Raw genomic sequence first — 19,148 nt, forward strand, 5'->3', positions numbered from 1 at the left:
AACGGTCCACCTTAACACGCTTCCTTAAGACGAGAGTCCTCCTGAAATGATGTGATAGCCTTGTCATTTTGAATCACAGAAATTGATCAAATGATCATATTTTCAGGCAAATTGATGCACTTTAAGTCTTTTCTGTTATAGACAGAAAAAATGTTATTTTTTACTTCATGTTGATCTTCATTATTTTCTTTTTTCTTTTCTCTAATGTTTAAAATGTTATGCAGATGTGTACTTATGTTAATTTTATCGACAAATGATAGTATTTACAGTGGCAGCGGAGAGTTGGGGGGGCGTGAAACTTCTTCCTGGGGGGGTGCAACAGAAAATAATTGAGAAGAACTGACCTACAGTAAACAAAAGAGGAAAATAAGTTCTTAAATAGAGTGGTGAATTTCTCAAATGGTTGGTGGATGCAGAGGTGGATCCTGAAAATGTCATTGAAATCCATTTTTTGGGTAGCAGACATGGCGTCAGATGAACTTGTCCAGGTCACAGTATGACCCAAGCTGGATCAGGACTCACATTGCGTGATCACAATGGTTGTGTGCCCGAAGAGGCGAGCAAGAGACTGTGTTCTCAATGAATCACGATCTCACTCTGGTTTGGAGGTGTGTTCCTTCCCTCAGTGAAAAGGTTTTGGTTGTGTTTCAATAGAGTGAGAACCATCTTTTCACCGGCTCAGTGACTCATGCCAGCAAGTGAGGCCAACATCTCTCCTTGTCTTGTGTCTGCAGGTTCACGATGGCAGTCTCACAATCCTTGGCATCACCAGAGATGACCGAGGGGCGTACACATGTAGAGCCTACAGCGACCAGGGGGAGGTGCTGCACACGACCCGTCTGCTGGTCCAAGGTACGGGGATATTTCTTCAAATCAAACCCTGAGTTTAGTCTCCATTCTACTGCTGACAGTTGAGTTGTATCAGGAAGACTGAAGCTGGTTGAGAGAGTTTACTTTCTTCATCAAGTGCACCGTGGATTGTGGCAGAGTCCATTTCAACGTGTTCAATCAGTTCACTGTTGGTTGCTAAGCGTGGAGCAACCACTTAGACTTGTTAGTGGATAAAGCTTGCTGACTAAAATATCACAAATGTAGCAAGCAGTGAAAGAAAACAGACATTTAAACTTCATCAGCTCCAGCCAAAACACAAATAGGTGACTCTGTTCAACAGGACCTTCAATATTCACGTGTTTATGTTGAAATGGAGGTTGACAATGTTCGGGCCAAACGACAGAAGAAAAGAATGAGAAGAAGCTTTAGTATGATGGAAAGAGGTGGAAAAATATGTGAATAACATGGACAAAAATTAAATGAGAATAGTGAAAAAAGAATGTATTTTTTAAATATATATTTTTATTTTATTTACATGTATTTTAAAGATGTGAATTACCTGAATTATTTCTACTTAAATGGTAAATATTGTGAAAGAACTATGAAAAATGGAAAGAAATTTGATTGACATTTTATTTTAAGGAACAAGAAAACAATATGGTAATGACTTATTATAATAAAAATGGACCTTTACAGCAGGTGTGGTTAAACATGAGATTAAGTTGAAGCAGTCAGAAGTATTTCTTAATGATCAAGTTGACTGTACGTTCACACCACAAACCATCCATGAGACATAAGAGTCTGATTTACAAGTTGCGACGTACCATCCAATCAGAGCCCAGTCAAAGACTTGGAATGGCAGTTGCAGGAATTCACAGAGTTCAGGTGAATCCTGAGACGGCTAAGTCCAAATCTTTTTTTTTGCTTTTAACAGTCTTCCGCTGTTCATACGCCATCCACCATGTTGATGTTTCACTGACTTACGCCCCGCCCCCCAAGCAGATTGACCTCCTCTTTTCATGCAAATTGAGATTTGGTGGAATGTCATTGTGGTCACTGGAAACCAAGCCGCATTAGGCTTGAGTTTCCCTCAAAACTCATGACGGCCATGCAAGTACAAGCAAATGGCCACAGGTGGCCCCCGGGCCAGACATTGCGTAGAGCAATTTAAATCCTTAAATAGTCCATAACTTCTTCATGATAGAGTGTACATAGATGTAATTGGCATAAATCGCAAACATAACTGCGGTTTTGTTGTTTCTCATGTTTGGCGAAATTCATCATAAACCCTCCTACAGTGAACTATGCTATGCTTAAAGTCGTGGTAAAATAAGTGCAAAACGTGGGCACAAGTCGCCGTGCGGCCCTGCTGATCTCTGTGGTTGGCTCAATTTAAAGAGAATGTCCGACGTGAAGGCATTTCCTGTTGAAGCCGAGCCATGCAGCTCTCCTCCTGCATCAGTCAATAGTCTGGGCTCTCTCTGTGTGTGCACTACAGCATCCGTCTGTGTGTACGTCAGTGTCTCCGGTCCATTAACTCGGCTCTCTGCTAGACACGGATCTGATAGTCAGTTGTGACACAAGCCTTCTACGGCGGCAGTGGAGAGAGTGCGCGCTGCCTTTTTAACAAGCCAGTGTTGCTTTTATGGAGTTGCGGCGCTTCACTTTGACGCTTGACTTCTGAAGACGCAGACAGGGCAGATTGGGTTCGTCTATAGTGGATGTGTAGTTGCCGGCAGCATTAAAAAACATTGTGCCGTCGTGCTGCGTCGCTGGTGCCGAGCGACGGAACTCGCACTTCTTTAATCACAGTGCCGCAGCAGTGGTGGTGTTTGAGGAATTGTTGATGCAAATATAATCACCTGACGTTTCATAAAGACATTTGCATTCAATCTATATGGTTCCAAGAATATTTTCACTCATGTGTGAGTCCTTTGAATGGAAAACGGGAGGAGAGAAGTGTAACCTGACAAAAGGATGTTTCTTGTCCAGGATCCATAGGTTGACTATTCTTTCAAATGTATTTGCATATTCAATCCAAAATAATTCTATATTTCTGGCCACTGCTGAAATAGAACAAGTCTCAAGAAGTGGAATTATTATAAAATAAAACAGTTTGCTGGATTTTGACTTTGGGGATTTTCTGTTTTCAAAATGAATAGAAAGGGTAAAGACAATGTAATATGGCATAAGAAGACGTCTTTGGAGTCTCAGAGACAAGGTAGAAGAATAAGCTCACTGTTTCGCTGGACCAGCCGTGTATTAGACTTGCATGACTTCATCTTTCAGACGAGCATATGCTACTTGCATGACCTTATTTTTCAAACCCCTGCAGTTGTTGCTTGAGATGGGCATGAGGCTCCAGCTGTGTTTAATCAATGCAAGAAGAAGGTAGTGTTTGAGAACTACATGTCTAAACCGGTTTTAGTAAATAGTTGCCGGTGGTGCAGAAACAAAAGATTTCCTCGCATGCAGATTTGCTCTTTTTGCCTGGACGTCTGGAACACATAATGACTGGGGGACTGCTGTACGTTGAAGAATGATTGGGTCAAATCTAACTCCCAAGGCGTCAAACAGTAGCTATTTGCAGGTGTACTTTTGCGACACAGAGTAACGGCAAAGTCAGCCTTATGCGTCGATGTTAGGTGGTCAATTGAGGCACATTTTCCGCCGTACATGGCATATGCAATGCAAAAGTGCAAAGTCAGAAACAGCAAAGTCGCGATTTTTCACTGTGCCGCACGGACACTTCAATGCGTTTGGTGTGTTACTTGCGGCATGGCATGTACTTCAGATGTAAACGTATGTAAAAGGATTCAAGCTCTTTCGAGCCCTGTATGATAGGCTACACGTTGCTCATGGATTGGTCATGCTAGCAATTGTTAGAACTTGCCTCAACGTAACTAAGTTGAAGAAGAAAATTGTGAATCAAATCGAAATATAATCCTGAAAAATTCCTTTTTCCTTAAAATGTTCTGGTTTGAGCTCACGCTTCTCCTCCATCTTTACCGACAACTTCTCCATCGACCTGGAGCTGGTGCATGATCTCTACATAAAGAGTGAAAAAGCTAAACGTCAAGATCAGTATAACTCTGGGTAATTCAAATGTGAGCCCTGAACAAAAATAGTTCCCCATATTTGCAGCCTTCCTGAAGGTTCGTAATTAACAGCAGCTGCTTGCGTCGACGTGAGAAGTCATGGCTCTCATCCTGCAGATTCGTGTCTAATTGTGCTGAAACACGTGAGCAGCGCCGTCAGACGTCACGGCTGACGCGTGGAGAGGCCAAAGAAAAGCTGCAGCCTGAGTATCTGGGCTCGATCACAAATGACAGCTTACCTTTCATGGCTTCGGCTGTTTTATTGAGAAACCTTGAGCGGCCCGGCGCATGAAAAGGTTACTATGAGAAGCACGCAGAAGCTGCGGCTTCCAACTCACTTCTTATTTCCTCCAATGTTCGCTCATCCATGAATTAAATCACTTCACTGAACACACAGTTGGACTTTTATATGCTTGCTGATTTCTCCATCCGCGCCTGGAACACCTCGCCGCCCTCCAGGAGTCACCCTGACAAGAGTGTGGAGGATCAGCAGGTCTACTATGAACCTCCCTCGTATGGCCAAGCGAGTCAGCCCTCCACCCTGCGGTGAAGACTAATTCTGGCCACTTATATCCATGTTCTTTCTGTCGCGCCCCAAAGCTTTCCCCCTTCTCCGGCGCAGAATTCCAGATACACAACCGGAGCTCTGCTAATATCCTGTGACATTTGGGGATTCTTCCTTAAGCATTAACTCCTGACCTTTGGCTCAGGTTGTTTTCTGTGGTTTTACAGATGCACTGACACTCCTGTTCCCCCCTCCCCTCCACAGGGCCTCCGTACATCGTCTCACCACCGGAGAATGTCACTGTAAACATTTCCCAGAATGCACTCTTCACCTGCCAAGCGGAGGCGTATCCTGGCAACTTGACCTACACCTGGTTTTTGGAGGAGGAGAATGTCTACTTCAAGAAGTAAAGCTATGATCAAATTCATGATGATGTCTGTGTGGAGCCCAAGTGTTTGGTGACCTCGAATGTCTTTGTAGTTTCTCGCATACAAGAGCTGCAAAATGATTATAATTGGGGACAAAAAAAAAGAAACTTAGTCTACTATTTTTATGCAATGGATACATATCCATTTAATCTACAATTGTAGATTAAGTTTCTTTTTTTGTATATATATTTATCTATCTGTCTAGCTATCTATATATATATATATAGATATATACATTTATATTTATTTTATTTATTTTTTTCGTAGATCAAATCAATGTTTTTCCCCCTAAAATATTACGTATTTGTTAACACATATTTTATTGTTTTATATATAATAACATTATGATTTTTTTTCTAATCCAGGGGCTACTCTGAAATATTGTTTAGTAATTATTCAGAACATAAATAAATGCTAGACAAAGCATTTTTTTAAATTTGATATTCATATTTTTGTTGAATAATTCCCATTGTGTTGTATATTGATTGTTGTTTCTATTCAATTATGCAACTACTTTAAATATTACTTTGAATTTGTCTTCCCGCACCGCCTATTTCTTTAACTAATATTTTACTTTAAGTTTAACTTTAAGATACTTTAAATATTATTTTGAATTTATTTTCCCACACCGCCTCTTTCTTTTGTTTTAATTTTTCCCAAATCAGTTCTTTTTTTCTACTTAATAATGTGATCAACGCTCTTCTGTCTATGAATTTAATATTTTTTAATCTTAAAATCTATAATGTTCAGAACTATTCTGTTTTTTGACAATCAACATAAATAAATATCAGTCAAAGCATTAAAAAAACCCTGGAAATATTCACTTTTGTCCCTATTTTGCCATTATGTTATTAATGCTAATATATATTTTTACTCAGTCTAAGGACTACTTTAGTGTCGGGCCTTCTCTGGCCATGGAGGAGCATGAGCCACTTCAGATTGTTTGTCTGGACTGCACCAGCACTGTTGCAGTTTGAGGACAATATCACTTGACACCAGCCTTGTGTCACTGTATTTCTCTCATGCTGCGATGATCACAGAGGTCGCCAGGTACTCTGCAGGCTCTTCGGGGTCACAGTCAGCGTCAGCAATATAAACAAAGTCCAGCAGGTTGAACCAGCTTTATAATAAGATCACAGCCAAAGATAAAGACAGACATTTGGTTATTTTTCATTTTATTATTTCAAAAAGAAAGTTTTAAAAATCCATTTTGTCTCTCTAAACATTAAAGATCGGCAGCATGTAAAAACAGAGGCCCAAAGGCAGATCCCTGAGGCACCCCGGATTTCATTTTCAGGCTAAAACTGATGTTTAAAACCTTGAAAATGTAAAGATTCTTCAGGCTGCAAATTCATTTCAACCATTGAAGAAGAGTTAAAGACGGCGATAGGATGTGAGTTTCTGTAATAATAATAAATAGATGGAGGAGGTTCTGTTTGGCAATAAATGCTGTCAGCAGATTGGACTCTGAACACTCAGTTCTTTGGATCCCAAATCAGCAGCAGCTGCTGTTTGACTCTCTGCTGCTCTCTTATGGCACCTTAATGTAACAAACACAGACGCGTATGTCACTTAATTTTTTTTTTTTCCCTCCCCTGCAGCGATCTGAAACTCCGCGTGCGCATCCTCATCGACGGCACCCTCATCATCTTTCGGGTCAAGCCAGAGGACGCCGGGAAGTACACCTGCAGTCCGAGCAACAGTCTGGGTATCTCGCCCTCAGCATCAGCGTACCTGACTGTTCAGTGTGAGTGTTACCGTGGCAACCTAGCGCGGGGGGAGGGGCAGTGAGACAGCTGGGTGAGGAGGGAACAGCAGCAGCAGTTGAGCGGATGCTGGTGGTGCCGGTCCAATGTTTGGCACGTGGACTCAAAATCCTTATGCGTCGCTGAGACCACAATGTGGATGAAAACTCCTTCCCAAATTTCTCTCAGTGTGTGCAGACTTATTTGAACAAACAAGAGTAAAACGTAGACGAGATGAATGTGAATATTATGGACACAAATTCACTGTGTTTTCATTTACTGACACTGTTTCAGATTACTGGTGAACTTCCGTGGCCTTTACCACTGGATTTGATGTGATAAAAAAAAAAGAAAAAAAAAGAAAAAGTTTTTAATGTCCAAGCTTAATGCCCAAATATCCAAGAAGGGAGAAACAAATTTGTAGTATTTCGATCAATTTGTCTTGTGTAAATATGCTATATGGATCTCCCAAAAAACGCAAATCACCCAAAGATTAAAGGTCTATCAACTTTTTCAGTTTCTTAGTTTCACAGTTAAATAACTACGCTGTAGAATCCTGATGTCTAAATGTGTTTTTTGGCCTCTTCATGATGAAGTTTGCTCTGTAAAAAGCCAGTATGTTGTGAACATGAGCTAGTATTATTAGATCATTGGTGATGCTAATGCCGAATTTTATATTTCGTCTAGTGATGTAGCTCAAAATCTATTGTGCCTCTTGGTGGAAAAAATGTATCTTCACCTTCCTGTGTCTGAAGACAGACAAACTCCACTCCCCAGCGTCTGACATTTCGTCATCAGCCCCAGCGCACCGGGTCTATTTGCTCCCAAGTTGCTCATTGATTGCCATGCTACAGTGTGTGGGAGTGATTTGAAGCTCAGCAGCCACAGGCTCTGGTTCTATGCCGAGGTTGTCGATTGCTAAAATGCCGTTTTCCCGTCCAGACCCCGCCCGAGTGATCAACATGCCCCCGATCATTTACGTCCCTCGCAAACTGCCAGGCATCATCCGCTGCCCTGTGGACGCCAACCCACCTGTGACATCGGTGAAGTGGGAGAAAGATGGCTACCCCCTCAGAGTGGAGAAGGTCAGTCTGTTACGGTTGATCATAGCTTTTTGGGGTACTTAAAACCCCCAACTCTCGTGCCATCTGTAAGGACACTATTAAATGAATCCCTGTCTTGCTGCAGTACCCTGGCTGGAGCCTGATGCCAGACGGAAGCATCCGAGTTGCAGAGGCCACAGAGGACTCCCTGGGCACCTACACCTGCGTGCCTTACAACGCCCTTGGTACCATGGGCATGTCCCCCCCTGCCAATCTGGTGCTAAAGGTGCCCCTCTTTAAGCTTCCGGCCCTAAATGAATCTTTACAAGTTCTACTTTGTTCAACCCCTTGTCTTTTTTCGTCAAGGATCCCCCTTACTTTAATGTGAGGCCTGGGGGGGAGTACCGTCAGGAGGCAGGGAGAGAACTAGTAATCCCTTGTGCTGCTTCTGGAGACCCTGATATACCAACCATCACCTGGAGAAAGGTCCAGCCGACAGCCGTTCCTTAAAGCCGTGCGATCCAGCCACGTGATCACTGCGTTTCTTGTCCGCAGGTGGGGAAGCCAAGCAGGAGCAAACACAACATCCTGCCTAGTGGCAGCCTACAGTTTCTGTCGCTCAGCAAGGAGGACCACGGGGAGTGGGAGTGTGTCGCCACCAACGTGGTCACAAGCATCACTGCCAGCACGCGCATCCTCGTCATCGGTACAGACAGTCTGCCCTAAGCTCTCACTTTTTCTCGCCCATTCAAGTTTGGTTCTCAGTCGAACGAAATCTGAGTCAGCAGCAACAAGTCAGAGGCGCCTGCCAATAATTCGCCATGACACTGTATCAGTGTACAAGTCATTTAGTACAGCTGTGAAATTGACCTCAGGGTAACTTGTCCGCATCAGGTTTTCAGGGGGTAGGTGAAACTGGACTCTAGTATTTGGTTACACTAGTAGCGTTGGAGTTGAGACCATCAAACCGGAGCCGGAGTCGATACCAAGACAGACCAACAACAGAACAAACCACTTGTTTGTTCCAACGATAGCATTTCAGTTCTTGATTCATTATATTTTTCGTTGTCCTTATGTTTAAAAAACACATTGTCAAGTTTGTAAGTTCAAGACACCAAGAGGCAAGCAGAAACTTTATTTACAACCAAGAATGAATGATAGTTATCATAGGATTTGTTAGCTCAGGAGACGTTTCCAAAAGGTTCAGAGCTTGATAATGTGCTATTTGAAGGTTTATTTTGCACATATGGCATCTCCGCATGTCTGACCTCCAGGACCGGACAGATGTGCACCTTTGCCAGCTCTCAGGTCTCTCCTGCATCAGTTATTGTTGTTGTGTGGGTGGAGCGTGACCCAGCACTGACCACACCACTGCTCCTGAACAATATCTGATGCAGTGCGGTATTTACAACAATGAAAAAAGTACCAAATTCTGAAATAAGCCGCTTTGCTTTAAAAAAAAAATCTTTGTGTTCCCAACAGGCACCAGCCCACACGCTCCTGGCAATATCCATGTACTGGCCTCAACAACCTCCGCTAATGTGTCCTGGGAACCGGGTTACGACGGCGGATTCGAACAGACCTTCTCTGTGTGGTACGGTCCAGTGTAAGTCCAGTGTTTCGCCTTTTAATCACACCTTTTTTGTCAAAATAAATATTTCTTGTGCAGTAACATCATGACTCTGTGAGAAGTGACTTGCTCTTAAGTAAGTTATCTGTCCTTGGTGGACTCCAATCTACTTTGCATGCAGGTAGGGAAGGCTGCTATTATCTTCATATGAGACAAAATCCACATTTCCCTTCCCTGCAGTGACCTTGTTTCCCAGGTGGATGATAAAAGTAGGTCACCCCAGCTTTTGAAGGGAAAAATTAAACTTAATCATGGTGAAATGGTTTTTTAGTGAACCACATTTCAGAGTGATGCACTCAGAGGTGGCGAGTGTGGCAGAGCGAGATACCGTTTCCTCATTTCAGACAATAAATCTCTCTTTCATTTTTTCTTTGTTCACAGGTCAAAGAGAACAGACTTCGGTCCACATGACTGGCACTCGATGCCAGTCTCTGGTGCTCTGACTTGGTTAGTGGTGCCAGGGCTGGAGCCGGGCACGGAGTACCAGTTCAGCGTGCTGGCTCAGAACAAACTGGGCACCGGCCCATTTAGTGAAGTTGTGACAGTCACCATGGCAGGTGGGTGTTGGCTGGGATACACTTAAAATTTTTTATTGAACTCTCTACCCTTCACTGGTCAATAATATGCAAGAAAGGGTAGAAGAAAAGAAAAGTATTTCTGCATTCGAATTAGATGTTGCATTTTAACTTACATAGTAGGACTGTCCAAATGGAGGTCAGTTTCTGCATGCTTATGAGACATGACTTACAAATGCGTGGAGTGAGAAAATAAAAAAATAAGTTTGAAATTTTGTTGGAAAATGATTGGGAAGGTTGCTTCCAAATTTTTAAAAACCATTCTGCAGCTGCAAGAGTGGGAAAACCACTCAGCTGCTCACTCCTACCACACCAGCTACAAGTGCTTGCATATAGCATCTACCATTTTGGTCCAGATTAACTTTTTTTGGTGGCTAGTGGGGAGTGAAACAATATTCTCTTTCACAGCTACTGTAGCCTACTGGTGGAAGACAGGGGGCACTGTAAGTAGCTTGTGAATAGGCACATGAAAAGAGTCCTTTCACAAACCTAGGTAGTCTGACGTGACATTTCATTTTATAAAGCCATCAGGATGAAACAAATGTATAGTCATTGTTAACACGAGAGTCTTAAGCTCTTGTCATGCAGAATGTTTTGAACTTGTTGTAGTGTAATTATTATTATTTATTATTATTGATAATGTGTGTTTAAGCATACAAAATGTTTCTTCTGAGAAAGTTGAAACACGAGTCCCAAAACAGCTTCTGACCCAGACAAGTACAAATGCACAATACAAAAGTATTTATGTAAATATTTATGCATAAGCACATAGGAAGTTTACCTGAATTGAAAATAAATCGAGGGAGCTGAAAAAAATGTAAGGACGCGTTAAGAGCTAGTCAGAAAAATGCAGCTTTAGCTTAAAGCTGCATGTATTAAATGATATAAATGCTAAGCTAACATTAACTTAAACTAGCATACATTAACTTCAAATGGTGATTTAAACCGACAATTATATAAAGTTGATGAATAAAAACTGTCGATGAAAAATGTGTTGCTTTCTGGACAGGCTCTCCTCTGGGTACCCCAGAACCACTGGTGCTTCTTACTCCACCACGGTGCCTCACAGCTAATCGCACGCAGCACGGTGTCCTCCTCACTTGGCTCCCTCCCGCCAACCACTCGTCGCCCATCAACCGTTACATCATGGAGTTCCGCCTGGGCGAACGGTGGGAAGTTCTGGATGACCTGATCCCATCAACCGAGACGGAGCTCATCGCCAGAGACCTTGTGCAGGTAAGTAACAAAACAGCTGCTGAGTTAGGAGAAAAGGCGACGATTCGAAGGCGATAGACGGCGTTCCTTCTCTCTGGCAGGAGTCCTGGTATGAGTTTCGAGTCATGGCAGTCATGGAAGACCTGATCAGTGAGAGCAGTAACGTGGTCGGAGTGTCCAGTACAGGTAAGTGTGTTGACAGTGTGATGACCCTGTGAGAGCACTGGATAAGAGAATCTTATCTTCCCATCAGACCCCTTCCCTGTGGTGGCTGAGGAGGGGCTAGCGCGGCCAGTGGTGGCGGGCGTCGTGGCGACCATATGCTTTCTGGCAGCAGCAGTTCTGTTCAGCACTCTCGCAGCTTGCTTCGTCAATAAGCAACATCGTCGCAAACTCAAGCGCAAACCAGGTTTGTCCACTCAGTTGATCGTGCCATTGATAAGTGTCTTTTCTTTACAATTCTGACTTATTATACCCCTCAGATCCACCTTTGTCAGTGACACACTTCAGGAAAAGCATAGAATCACCGTAAGTGGCGTCTTTTGTCATCTCTACACTGAACTGTCGTCCATGTCTCTTGAAATTTATACTCCAGTAATAGAGTCATAGGTTTCATTCTTGGAGCCATGACCTAGTCCCTTCTTGGCAAGGCTTTTGGCACTGTGTCCCTACTGCACAATTGTGTGTAAGGTCATTTTACTGCTCAGGCCACAATGTTTTCACACACATACGACCAAGGGAGTGAAAGGAAGGGCTGCTCCAGCAGTGTCAGTGTTGGAAAGTAAACACATTCACAAATCCTTACCGGTATGAATCAAGCACTGCACATCCTTCTTTCAATATTTTGCTTCATTGGCAGCAGTTTCATGAGGTCCAGCCTCGGTCCTCCTAAAGATGGCGGCTGGAGGGTTCAGACCAGTCCAAAACAATTATCTGTCCTTTCAAGTTGCTAGAGTTGCTGTAGTCTGGGCCTTAGTCCTGAAGGAAGCTAGACGCGCTCAGTAGCAGCTCCTAGTGGATCCCTGGCAGATTGTGAGTTCAAAGCGGCGCAGTCAGCATTTAGGCCACATTACCTTGAGTGCCTGGGCTGCAGTATTTGTATCGATTTTTTTATCCATCCCTATTCTGTATCCTCCAACGCCGCCCGCTTTCTGCATGCTTCTGTGTGTTAATTAATGCTGTTCACATTCAGAGTATGGCAGCAGCGTGTGCGTGTGCACTTGTGTATTTGTAATGTGATATCAAAACAGGCTCATTTGTGGGATTTAGAAGCGTAAGACACAATCTCTGGCTGCAACCTCCGTTCCCCGTTGATGGAATTCAATGGTACAGACCGGCCAGGGAGTTCACATCCAGTCCCTCCTGCGCGAAAATGAGCCAGGCTCTTGTTGTTTGTCTCCCAAAGCAGGCCTCCTCTCACCCCTTTGCCAGGGGTAGAGCCCTGCTGGGATGAGCCTGCCAGGAGCAGTTTCATGCCCCCGCCGCCCAGCCCCCTGTGAGTGCCGGCCTGTACCAAAATACAGAGTATGCTGCACTGCACTGGCTTGGCTGCATGGTGACATTTTTGCATATATATATATCCTCTCAATTTTTACTAGTCAAGCCAACTTTTGATATGTCTTGCATGCACAGACATCCAGGGGGATTTAACTGCTGGTTGCATGTACAGTATTGCATATATGCACCTACCTACGGTGACCCAGTAACGGGCGACTTTGCTGCTCCTGGTGTGGGCAAATGAGGCCTGCTTAGCTGTCATCTGCTTCTCTCGCATCACCATTTGGCCCAGCATATGGAAAGCTGTCTCACGTCTGCTGGCGAAGACAATGATTCAATAGCTGTGTGATGCGGTTGTCATGGTTGCATCATTGGTTCTTCCCTCATGTCTCCATTCTGGCATGGCTTATTAGCTGCTGCCTTGTCAGGATGGTCCGTAAACTGCTCATTATCATATTGCAGTAGTGTTATGCTAAGGATGTCTCTTAAAGGGCATGGTCTTGTTTTTGCTCTGGGAATGAATATGAACTCTCCATAGAGTATTTCATGACATCCAGGTCAAATAAAATGTGGTTTTACTGAAGCCAGGGAACGCGGTGTTTTTGTGCTCAGCCATGCCGCTGTGAATCGTGATTCGTCGATCAATTTTTGTGTGATATAAATGTTCAATATCCTTTTGATAGAAGACCAGTTTTCATGTTTTTGATGGAACGAGGAAATCAAACACCCCGTGTTATTGTCCTGTCTGTTGTCTGACTTCACTGTTTTATATGATTTGAGGATTAGACACTGCCTTCTCTGGACTAAATCCTCATGAAAAAACACATTTAAAAACCAAAAATACATTGAGGGAGTTCTGAGCCTCAACAATATCAACAAGAAATCTGAAGATGTTATTGCTGTTCTGAGTCCTGTGACTTTAGCAAAATCCCTCCAAGTGTTTATTGCTGTCTTTTTTTTCCACCTAAAATGTATTTAGAGTTATTCTACAATTGTCATGTCTTGCTATTTTACAGGCTATCTTCAGGGAAGATAAGTCCAGAGAGCTCCCCTCCATCAAGGCCCCGTTCTCTTTCTTCAGAGGGATCTCATGGTCCAGGACTGTACGTCAGAAAGCTGCCGAGCCCTCAGCGAGACAAGGACAAAGAGCTCTCCTTCTACAAGAAAACCAAGCGTGCCATAGCCAGCAAAAAGTACAGCGTGTCCAAGCATGAGGCCGAGGTCACCACACCTATTGAGCTCATATGCCGAGGCCCTGATGGCCGTTTCGTTATGGAGACCAGCCCACCACACCGCAGAATCCAGGGCTTTCCCTTTGCCGAGGAGTCTGACATGTACCCTGAGTTCCGGCAGTCAGATGAAGAGAATGATTTTGATCCTGGGCCTCTGCCGCCAATCATGCCCACTCTCCGGCCCCAGCTGTCCCCAACGTCCTCAAGCCTGGAGTCAACACAGCCCCCCACCTACAGCCCCCGTCTACACAGACCCATGGAAGGTATGAGCTTTGCAGAGGGCAGTGTACTTCACGCCTCAGGGCAGGCCCCGTCTGCCCGCTATAGGGGCTTTCCGCAGGGCCCGTTCTATGGGTATTTAGGTAGTCGCACAGAATCAGGGATTCCGCCACCATTCTACATGCCTGACGTCAGCCCCCATAGCTCAGCCCTGTCCTCCCCACCAGGCACTGCCGAGGGTCCCTTTGGCTACCCCTCCATCCCTGAAGAGAGTGGAGAGCTGGATCATCACCAGTACACAGCCTCTGGGCATTCTCTGTCTCACACACACAGTCCGCCGCGATCCCCGGAGAGCTGGCAGCCCCACGAGTTACCTTTTTTAAGCTTAGAGGGTCCTCGGTTCATATACCCCCCACACCATCCCTTACACACCCGTGATTTGTCTGAAGCAGCCGCGTACACTTCGCATTCCCTCCCCCCAAGTCGCCTGCACCTCCCTCCCCTGCAGGATCCAACAAGCCCTAGACTCCTACAGCTGGAGGTCCCTGTGGCTCCACCAGGTAGAGACAGGCCCCTGGGGCCTCCGGTTAGGCGTTTAGCTATGCAACAGGCCCAGAGTCTTGGCCAGCTCAGACACACGGCCCACGGTGTGGGTGTACCAGTGTTGCCTTACCCTGACCCGGCAGCCCGTGCAGGGAGCCCAAGCACAGCCCCCAGTAGTAGCCCGCAGTCTTGGCTCAGCCCAAGAGCCGGGCGTCGGGCAGACCCCAGCCTACCCCCTTTAGTACTTCAGCCCTCTCGCCTCTCCCCTCTCTCCCAAAGCCCCCTAAGCACCCAGCCAGGTTCCCCTGATATTTTAGTACGGCCTCCTCCACGGCCTGGCATCTTGCGTACATCGCGGTCATTGGAAATGCCAGAGCTCACCCTGCAGCCCTCGGCCACCGTCAGCTTCTCCAGGAGGTCGTCGCTGACCGCCTCACCCACTCAAAGCCAGAGCACCAAGCAACCCAGTCCCAGTTACCATGCCCACATGTCCTATGCCTCCACGGCAGCCAGTTACCCCTCACAGTCCCCATCTCCCCCTGCAGAGGGTCGGGATGTTTTTGGGCAAAGGCCATCCCAGAGAAGGACAGAGGAGGAGATGCTTCCCTCAGAGCCCTCACAGCTCCAGATGTCAGCTTCAGGGTAGGTGATCCATCCCGGTAGAGAGCAGTATATCAAAGAAATCCTAGATGCTAAAATGTTTAAAACAATATATATTTTTGTACTTTTCCATAAGGCAATACATGAAGTCGCATTAAATTACATTTTATTGCATTTATTTTGCATTTATGGCACATTGGATTCTGTTCAGAGCTATTATGACACTAATGACATGTTCATTTAAGTTAAACTATAACATGAAGTATTAAAAATTGAATGAAGTTTTGTTACCTTTAGTGACAGTCTCACGTTAGTAGGCATTGTTAGCGATATAGCTCGATCAGATGTTAGCGTGCATTGGCTTGCATATGCTGCACTATTATGATTTTATCAAAAAATAGATGTTTTGTCGCAAAAAATGCTGTTGTATGTTATGTTATGGTATTTCAGTTTCGGAAGCCAGAAGTCAGTTTGCAGACACATAATAGAACGGCTTAAAAAAGACACTAAAATGAATCTGTACAATTGCCTTGTTGTTTCGTGTTTGAAAAAAATGTATATTCTGCTCACTGTTTGCTGTGTAGCTCAAATATCTATATTGCAGAATATACATTTTAGGAGAGCCATTATGTTATGGCATTTTAACAGCCAATAGACCCCCTCCTTGTTGCGTCAGCGTATTAATATGTTCAGACGTGTGTGAGTATTTATAATTGCGTCAACGTCCCCCACCCTTCATGTTTACTCGACACCCCCACGAGCGTCAGTAAGAGCAGCTGAAGATTCGAGGCAGCGACATACTCCCCAACCATCAATGGCCTTTTAGCGTTTATGGCAGCTGCTTTTTAAAGGGTAAGGGTCTTACCTGATTTGTTTTTGATTGATCTCAGCTATCTGGGCAGCGGTGTTGTGACCCGGTCCCCCACGCCGCAATAGGTAAGGGTCAGACCCATGTCTGAGAGGGGAGGGGTCAGCAGGGGGAGGGCTCTAATCACTTTTCCTTTAAAGGGGAATCACTTTGGGTCGTGCCTCTGTGCTGGATTCAAGTCAGGATAATGGACCTGCAGGATGTGGACTGAGCTAACGTGGTCTGGTACGCCGAGAAGCGTGTTGGCTTCGCAACAAAGTGTGTTGCATTTATTTAAGGAACAAAGAGATGAGACTTTCTTGATTTTTTTCTTTTGTTTTTTTAATCAAGATTTATTCTTTCTTACAGAAAAACAGGATTATGATTATTATTATAATTATATTTTGCATTATATTTCATTCTTTCAGTTTTTGTTAACAACATGGTTCACTCTGGCTTTTAATGTCAATGAAAGAACTAAATGGTAACAACTTTGGCTTATATTATTATTAGAAGTTTTATATAATTTATTCTCTTTATTTTCTTATTTTGATAACTACCTTCTTTTTATTTGTCTGTGATGCAAATTCATGAGAAATGAAAAAAATAAATGGAGAAACGTCTTAGTGTAAAATAATATTTTCAGAAAAATACAGTGAAATTTTGTTCCACGTAAATGAGAAGTTAAATAACTATTTTGAGAATTTTTTTTTTTTCATATTTTGCTTTCATTGTGATTTTTTTAATTGAGAGACTAAATCAGAAACGTAATTTTCTTTTTAACTTTTATTTATTTATTTGTTCTTTTTCTTTATTCTATTTTGTTTTAGAGTTAAAAAATGCTTATATTGCAAGGTACTTTTGCTCATAAAATAGTTTTTTTTTTCTTTTTAAATGCAGCGTATGTATCATTATTGGTTTGTTGCGCTTAAGTGAATGCAACACTTCTCAGTGAATGAGAAAATACCCTGCAAACTCGTCTTGAATCACTAGAGGGCGCACACAAAAAAGACGGACTGGAGTGTTCCCCTTTAAAGTTTTGTTCCATGTGCAAAATGCCATGCATGCGTTCTTGAAACTTCTCTCTATAACCAAACAAATAACAGCAAATCTCCAACTAAATTCTTCGTCACATCTGTCGTCTTTTAGTTTTTCCGTTCTGTCATGTGACCGTTTTTTAATGGCCATCTCCTCCTCCTGTCATGTGACTTGTTCTTTAACGGCCATTTCCTCTTCCTGCCATCTCCTCCCGTCAGCATGGTGAAGCCTCTGTACGCAGTGTTCATGTTGATGACAGTGTGCTGTACAGTGTTTATGTCCATGCAAATATACGACGATTAACTCTCCGTTTGTCAACTATGAAATGTTTTCTACCTGTCCTGGACGCTCTTCCTCTGTTCCCTCTGTCTCTGCTAACGGCTCTCGATCTCTCTCTCCACAGCGACAAAAGATGGGCCGCGTCTTTTCGGTTTAAAAAAAAGTTACCTTGAACAGTGAACTCTCTGTTTTAAAAAAAACAAGTCAGATTTAATTTGTCTCTTATTTAAAGATTAGAAAAAGGAAACTGGAGTGAGGTAAATGTGTTTGCGTATCTTAGCAGTGATTCTGCAATACTTCCATTTAGGTTTACGTGTGTCACTCATAAAATGAAAATGAGTCCAATTTGCCACGTGACAAACACTAAAATTCCAATCCTCCCGAGTATGTTAGCATGTTAGCATGGTCGTGCTAATGTAAGCAAGCTAGTGATGTCCATGATCCCTCTTCTCACTAGTCTGTAAACGAGCAACGTCTAGATAAATAGGTGCTACATTTGCAACTAGAAAAACCCGCAGGATGAAGAGGAAGCACAAAATTGTGTTTGTGTTGGCGTATGTTGTTGAGTCATTTGATCACGTCCTGTTTACGTTTGAGGCAGCCATCTTGGATTGAGTGCTCGGGTGGTGAGAAGTCTCCCACCTTTCCCAGTTCAGAGCACACGTGGAACGCACCTCTAAACCACAGTGTTAGCTCGCTCAGGAGTGCAACCACGCCTTCAGTCATCTGTTGTTCCATTCCTATTTTGGCTCCCTCTATAGTCTCTCCTTCTGGTCTTGGACTTGTTTTTGTGGCCCTGACCTTCACGGACAGGACGCTGCAGCTCTACTCCACATCCCCAACGGACGACACAATAACAGAAACTAATGCTGTCCCTATTGTGCATCCAAACTTTATATGCATGAAGCGGCAAGAGAAGGATTATAAATTATTTTCATTTTATGAGTGTTAAACTGCAGATTTTCAATATTTAAAAAGTTCATTTCTGAAGCAGTCACAATTTAAAGACCTTATCTAGTCAAAAAATTTAAGTTTTGAAATCACCTTTCCTTTCTGAGAAACAAATTGTTCATATTCATATCTATCAGGTCTTTAAAATGATGACTGTTTGAGAGGAAATCCACTTCTGCTCTTCTCCTCCTTTCTTCACTCCATTAATAGACAGTGGAAATCCATCATCTCAATAGAGAGCTCCACGCAGAGCTCCTCCGATCATGTGCAAGCTTCTGCTGGAAAAGTAGCGCTCCACTCCAGTCCTAGCTTTTTGTTTTCGCTCCGACAGGATAGGATCCAAGTGTTGGACCGTTGTTGAATGAGGCGCACTCTTCCTCTCTGCTCTTCCCAGGGAACCTCTAGGTGCGTCTGGTGATCCTGCCGGGTCTGAGAGTTTACCGGCGCTGCTGCAACACTGTATCGCGAAAGCCAAGGGAGCGGCTGCCAACAACAATAACAACAGCGCCTTCGGAAGGAGGACCGGTCAGTGCATCAGCCACTGCTTTGACAGAAAGACTGACAGGAAACCCTAAATAAAAACTTTTGTTGAAACAACAATATGTAAGCAGAAATATATGTCGACGAAAAATATGTATTTATAGAATATGAATGAATAGAAGCTAAATCCTAACACCTGTTAATGGTAAAATTTAAAAGCAACTGTCATCGAATGGAAATTTGATACTAATAAAAATAAAATGACGACATGTATTATTAGAGTAAGTTAGAAAAAATATCAAATGTGAAGATGGATTATTGTAGTTACTAAAGGTGTGTAAAGGTTGGTCATAAGAGAGTCTAGGAAAATATTCAAAAGGAAATATGAAATT

General features: G+C 43.5%; 1 protein-coding gene across 2 annotated transcripts in view; it reads left to right on the forward strand.

The window, feature by feature from the left end:
• The window catches only part of igsf9ba (immunoglobulin superfamily, member 9Ba), a 60,772-nt gene that overhangs the window by 33,975 nt on the left and 7,649 nt on the right, over positions 1-19,148 (forward strand). The window contains exons 5-20 of one of the 2 annotated variants that reach the window (XM_053872561.1): positions 735-852; positions 4,699-4,840; positions 6,464-6,609; positions 7,550-7,692; positions 7,796-7,936; positions 8,017-8,136; positions 8,206-8,356; positions 9,133-9,256; positions 9,662-9,837; positions 10,865-11,091; positions 11,172-11,256; positions 11,324-11,479; positions 11,553-11,598; positions 13,584-15,203; positions 16,052-16,097; positions 18,671-18,801. In XM_053872561.1, coding sequence (XP_053728536.1) covers positions 735-852; positions 4,699-4,840; positions 6,464-6,609; positions 7,550-7,692; positions 7,796-7,936; positions 8,017-8,136; positions 8,206-8,356; positions 9,133-9,256; positions 9,662-9,837; positions 10,865-11,091; positions 11,172-11,256; positions 11,324-11,479; positions 11,553-11,598; positions 13,584-15,203; positions 16,052-16,097 — 3,441 coding nt within the window. In that variant the 3' untranslated portion in view covers positions 18,671-18,801. Of the gene's footprint in view, positions 1-734; positions 853-4,698; positions 4,841-6,463; positions 6,610-7,549; positions 7,693-7,795; positions 7,937-8,016; positions 8,137-8,205; positions 8,357-9,132; positions 9,257-9,661; positions 9,838-10,864; positions 11,092-11,171; positions 11,257-11,323; positions 11,480-11,552; positions 11,599-13,583; positions 15,204-16,051; positions 16,098-18,670; positions 18,802-19,148 lie in introns of those variants that run through there. The other variant, XM_053872560.1, reaches the window with a different exon arrangement.

This window comes from Synchiropus splendidus, chromosome 8, assembly GCF_027744825.2.
Source record: "Synchiropus splendidus isolate RoL2022-P1 chromosome 8, RoL_Sspl_1.0, whole genome shotgun sequence".
Taxonomy (NCBI): Eukaryota; Metazoa; Chordata; class Actinopteri; order Syngnathiformes; family Callionymidae; genus Synchiropus; species Synchiropus splendidus.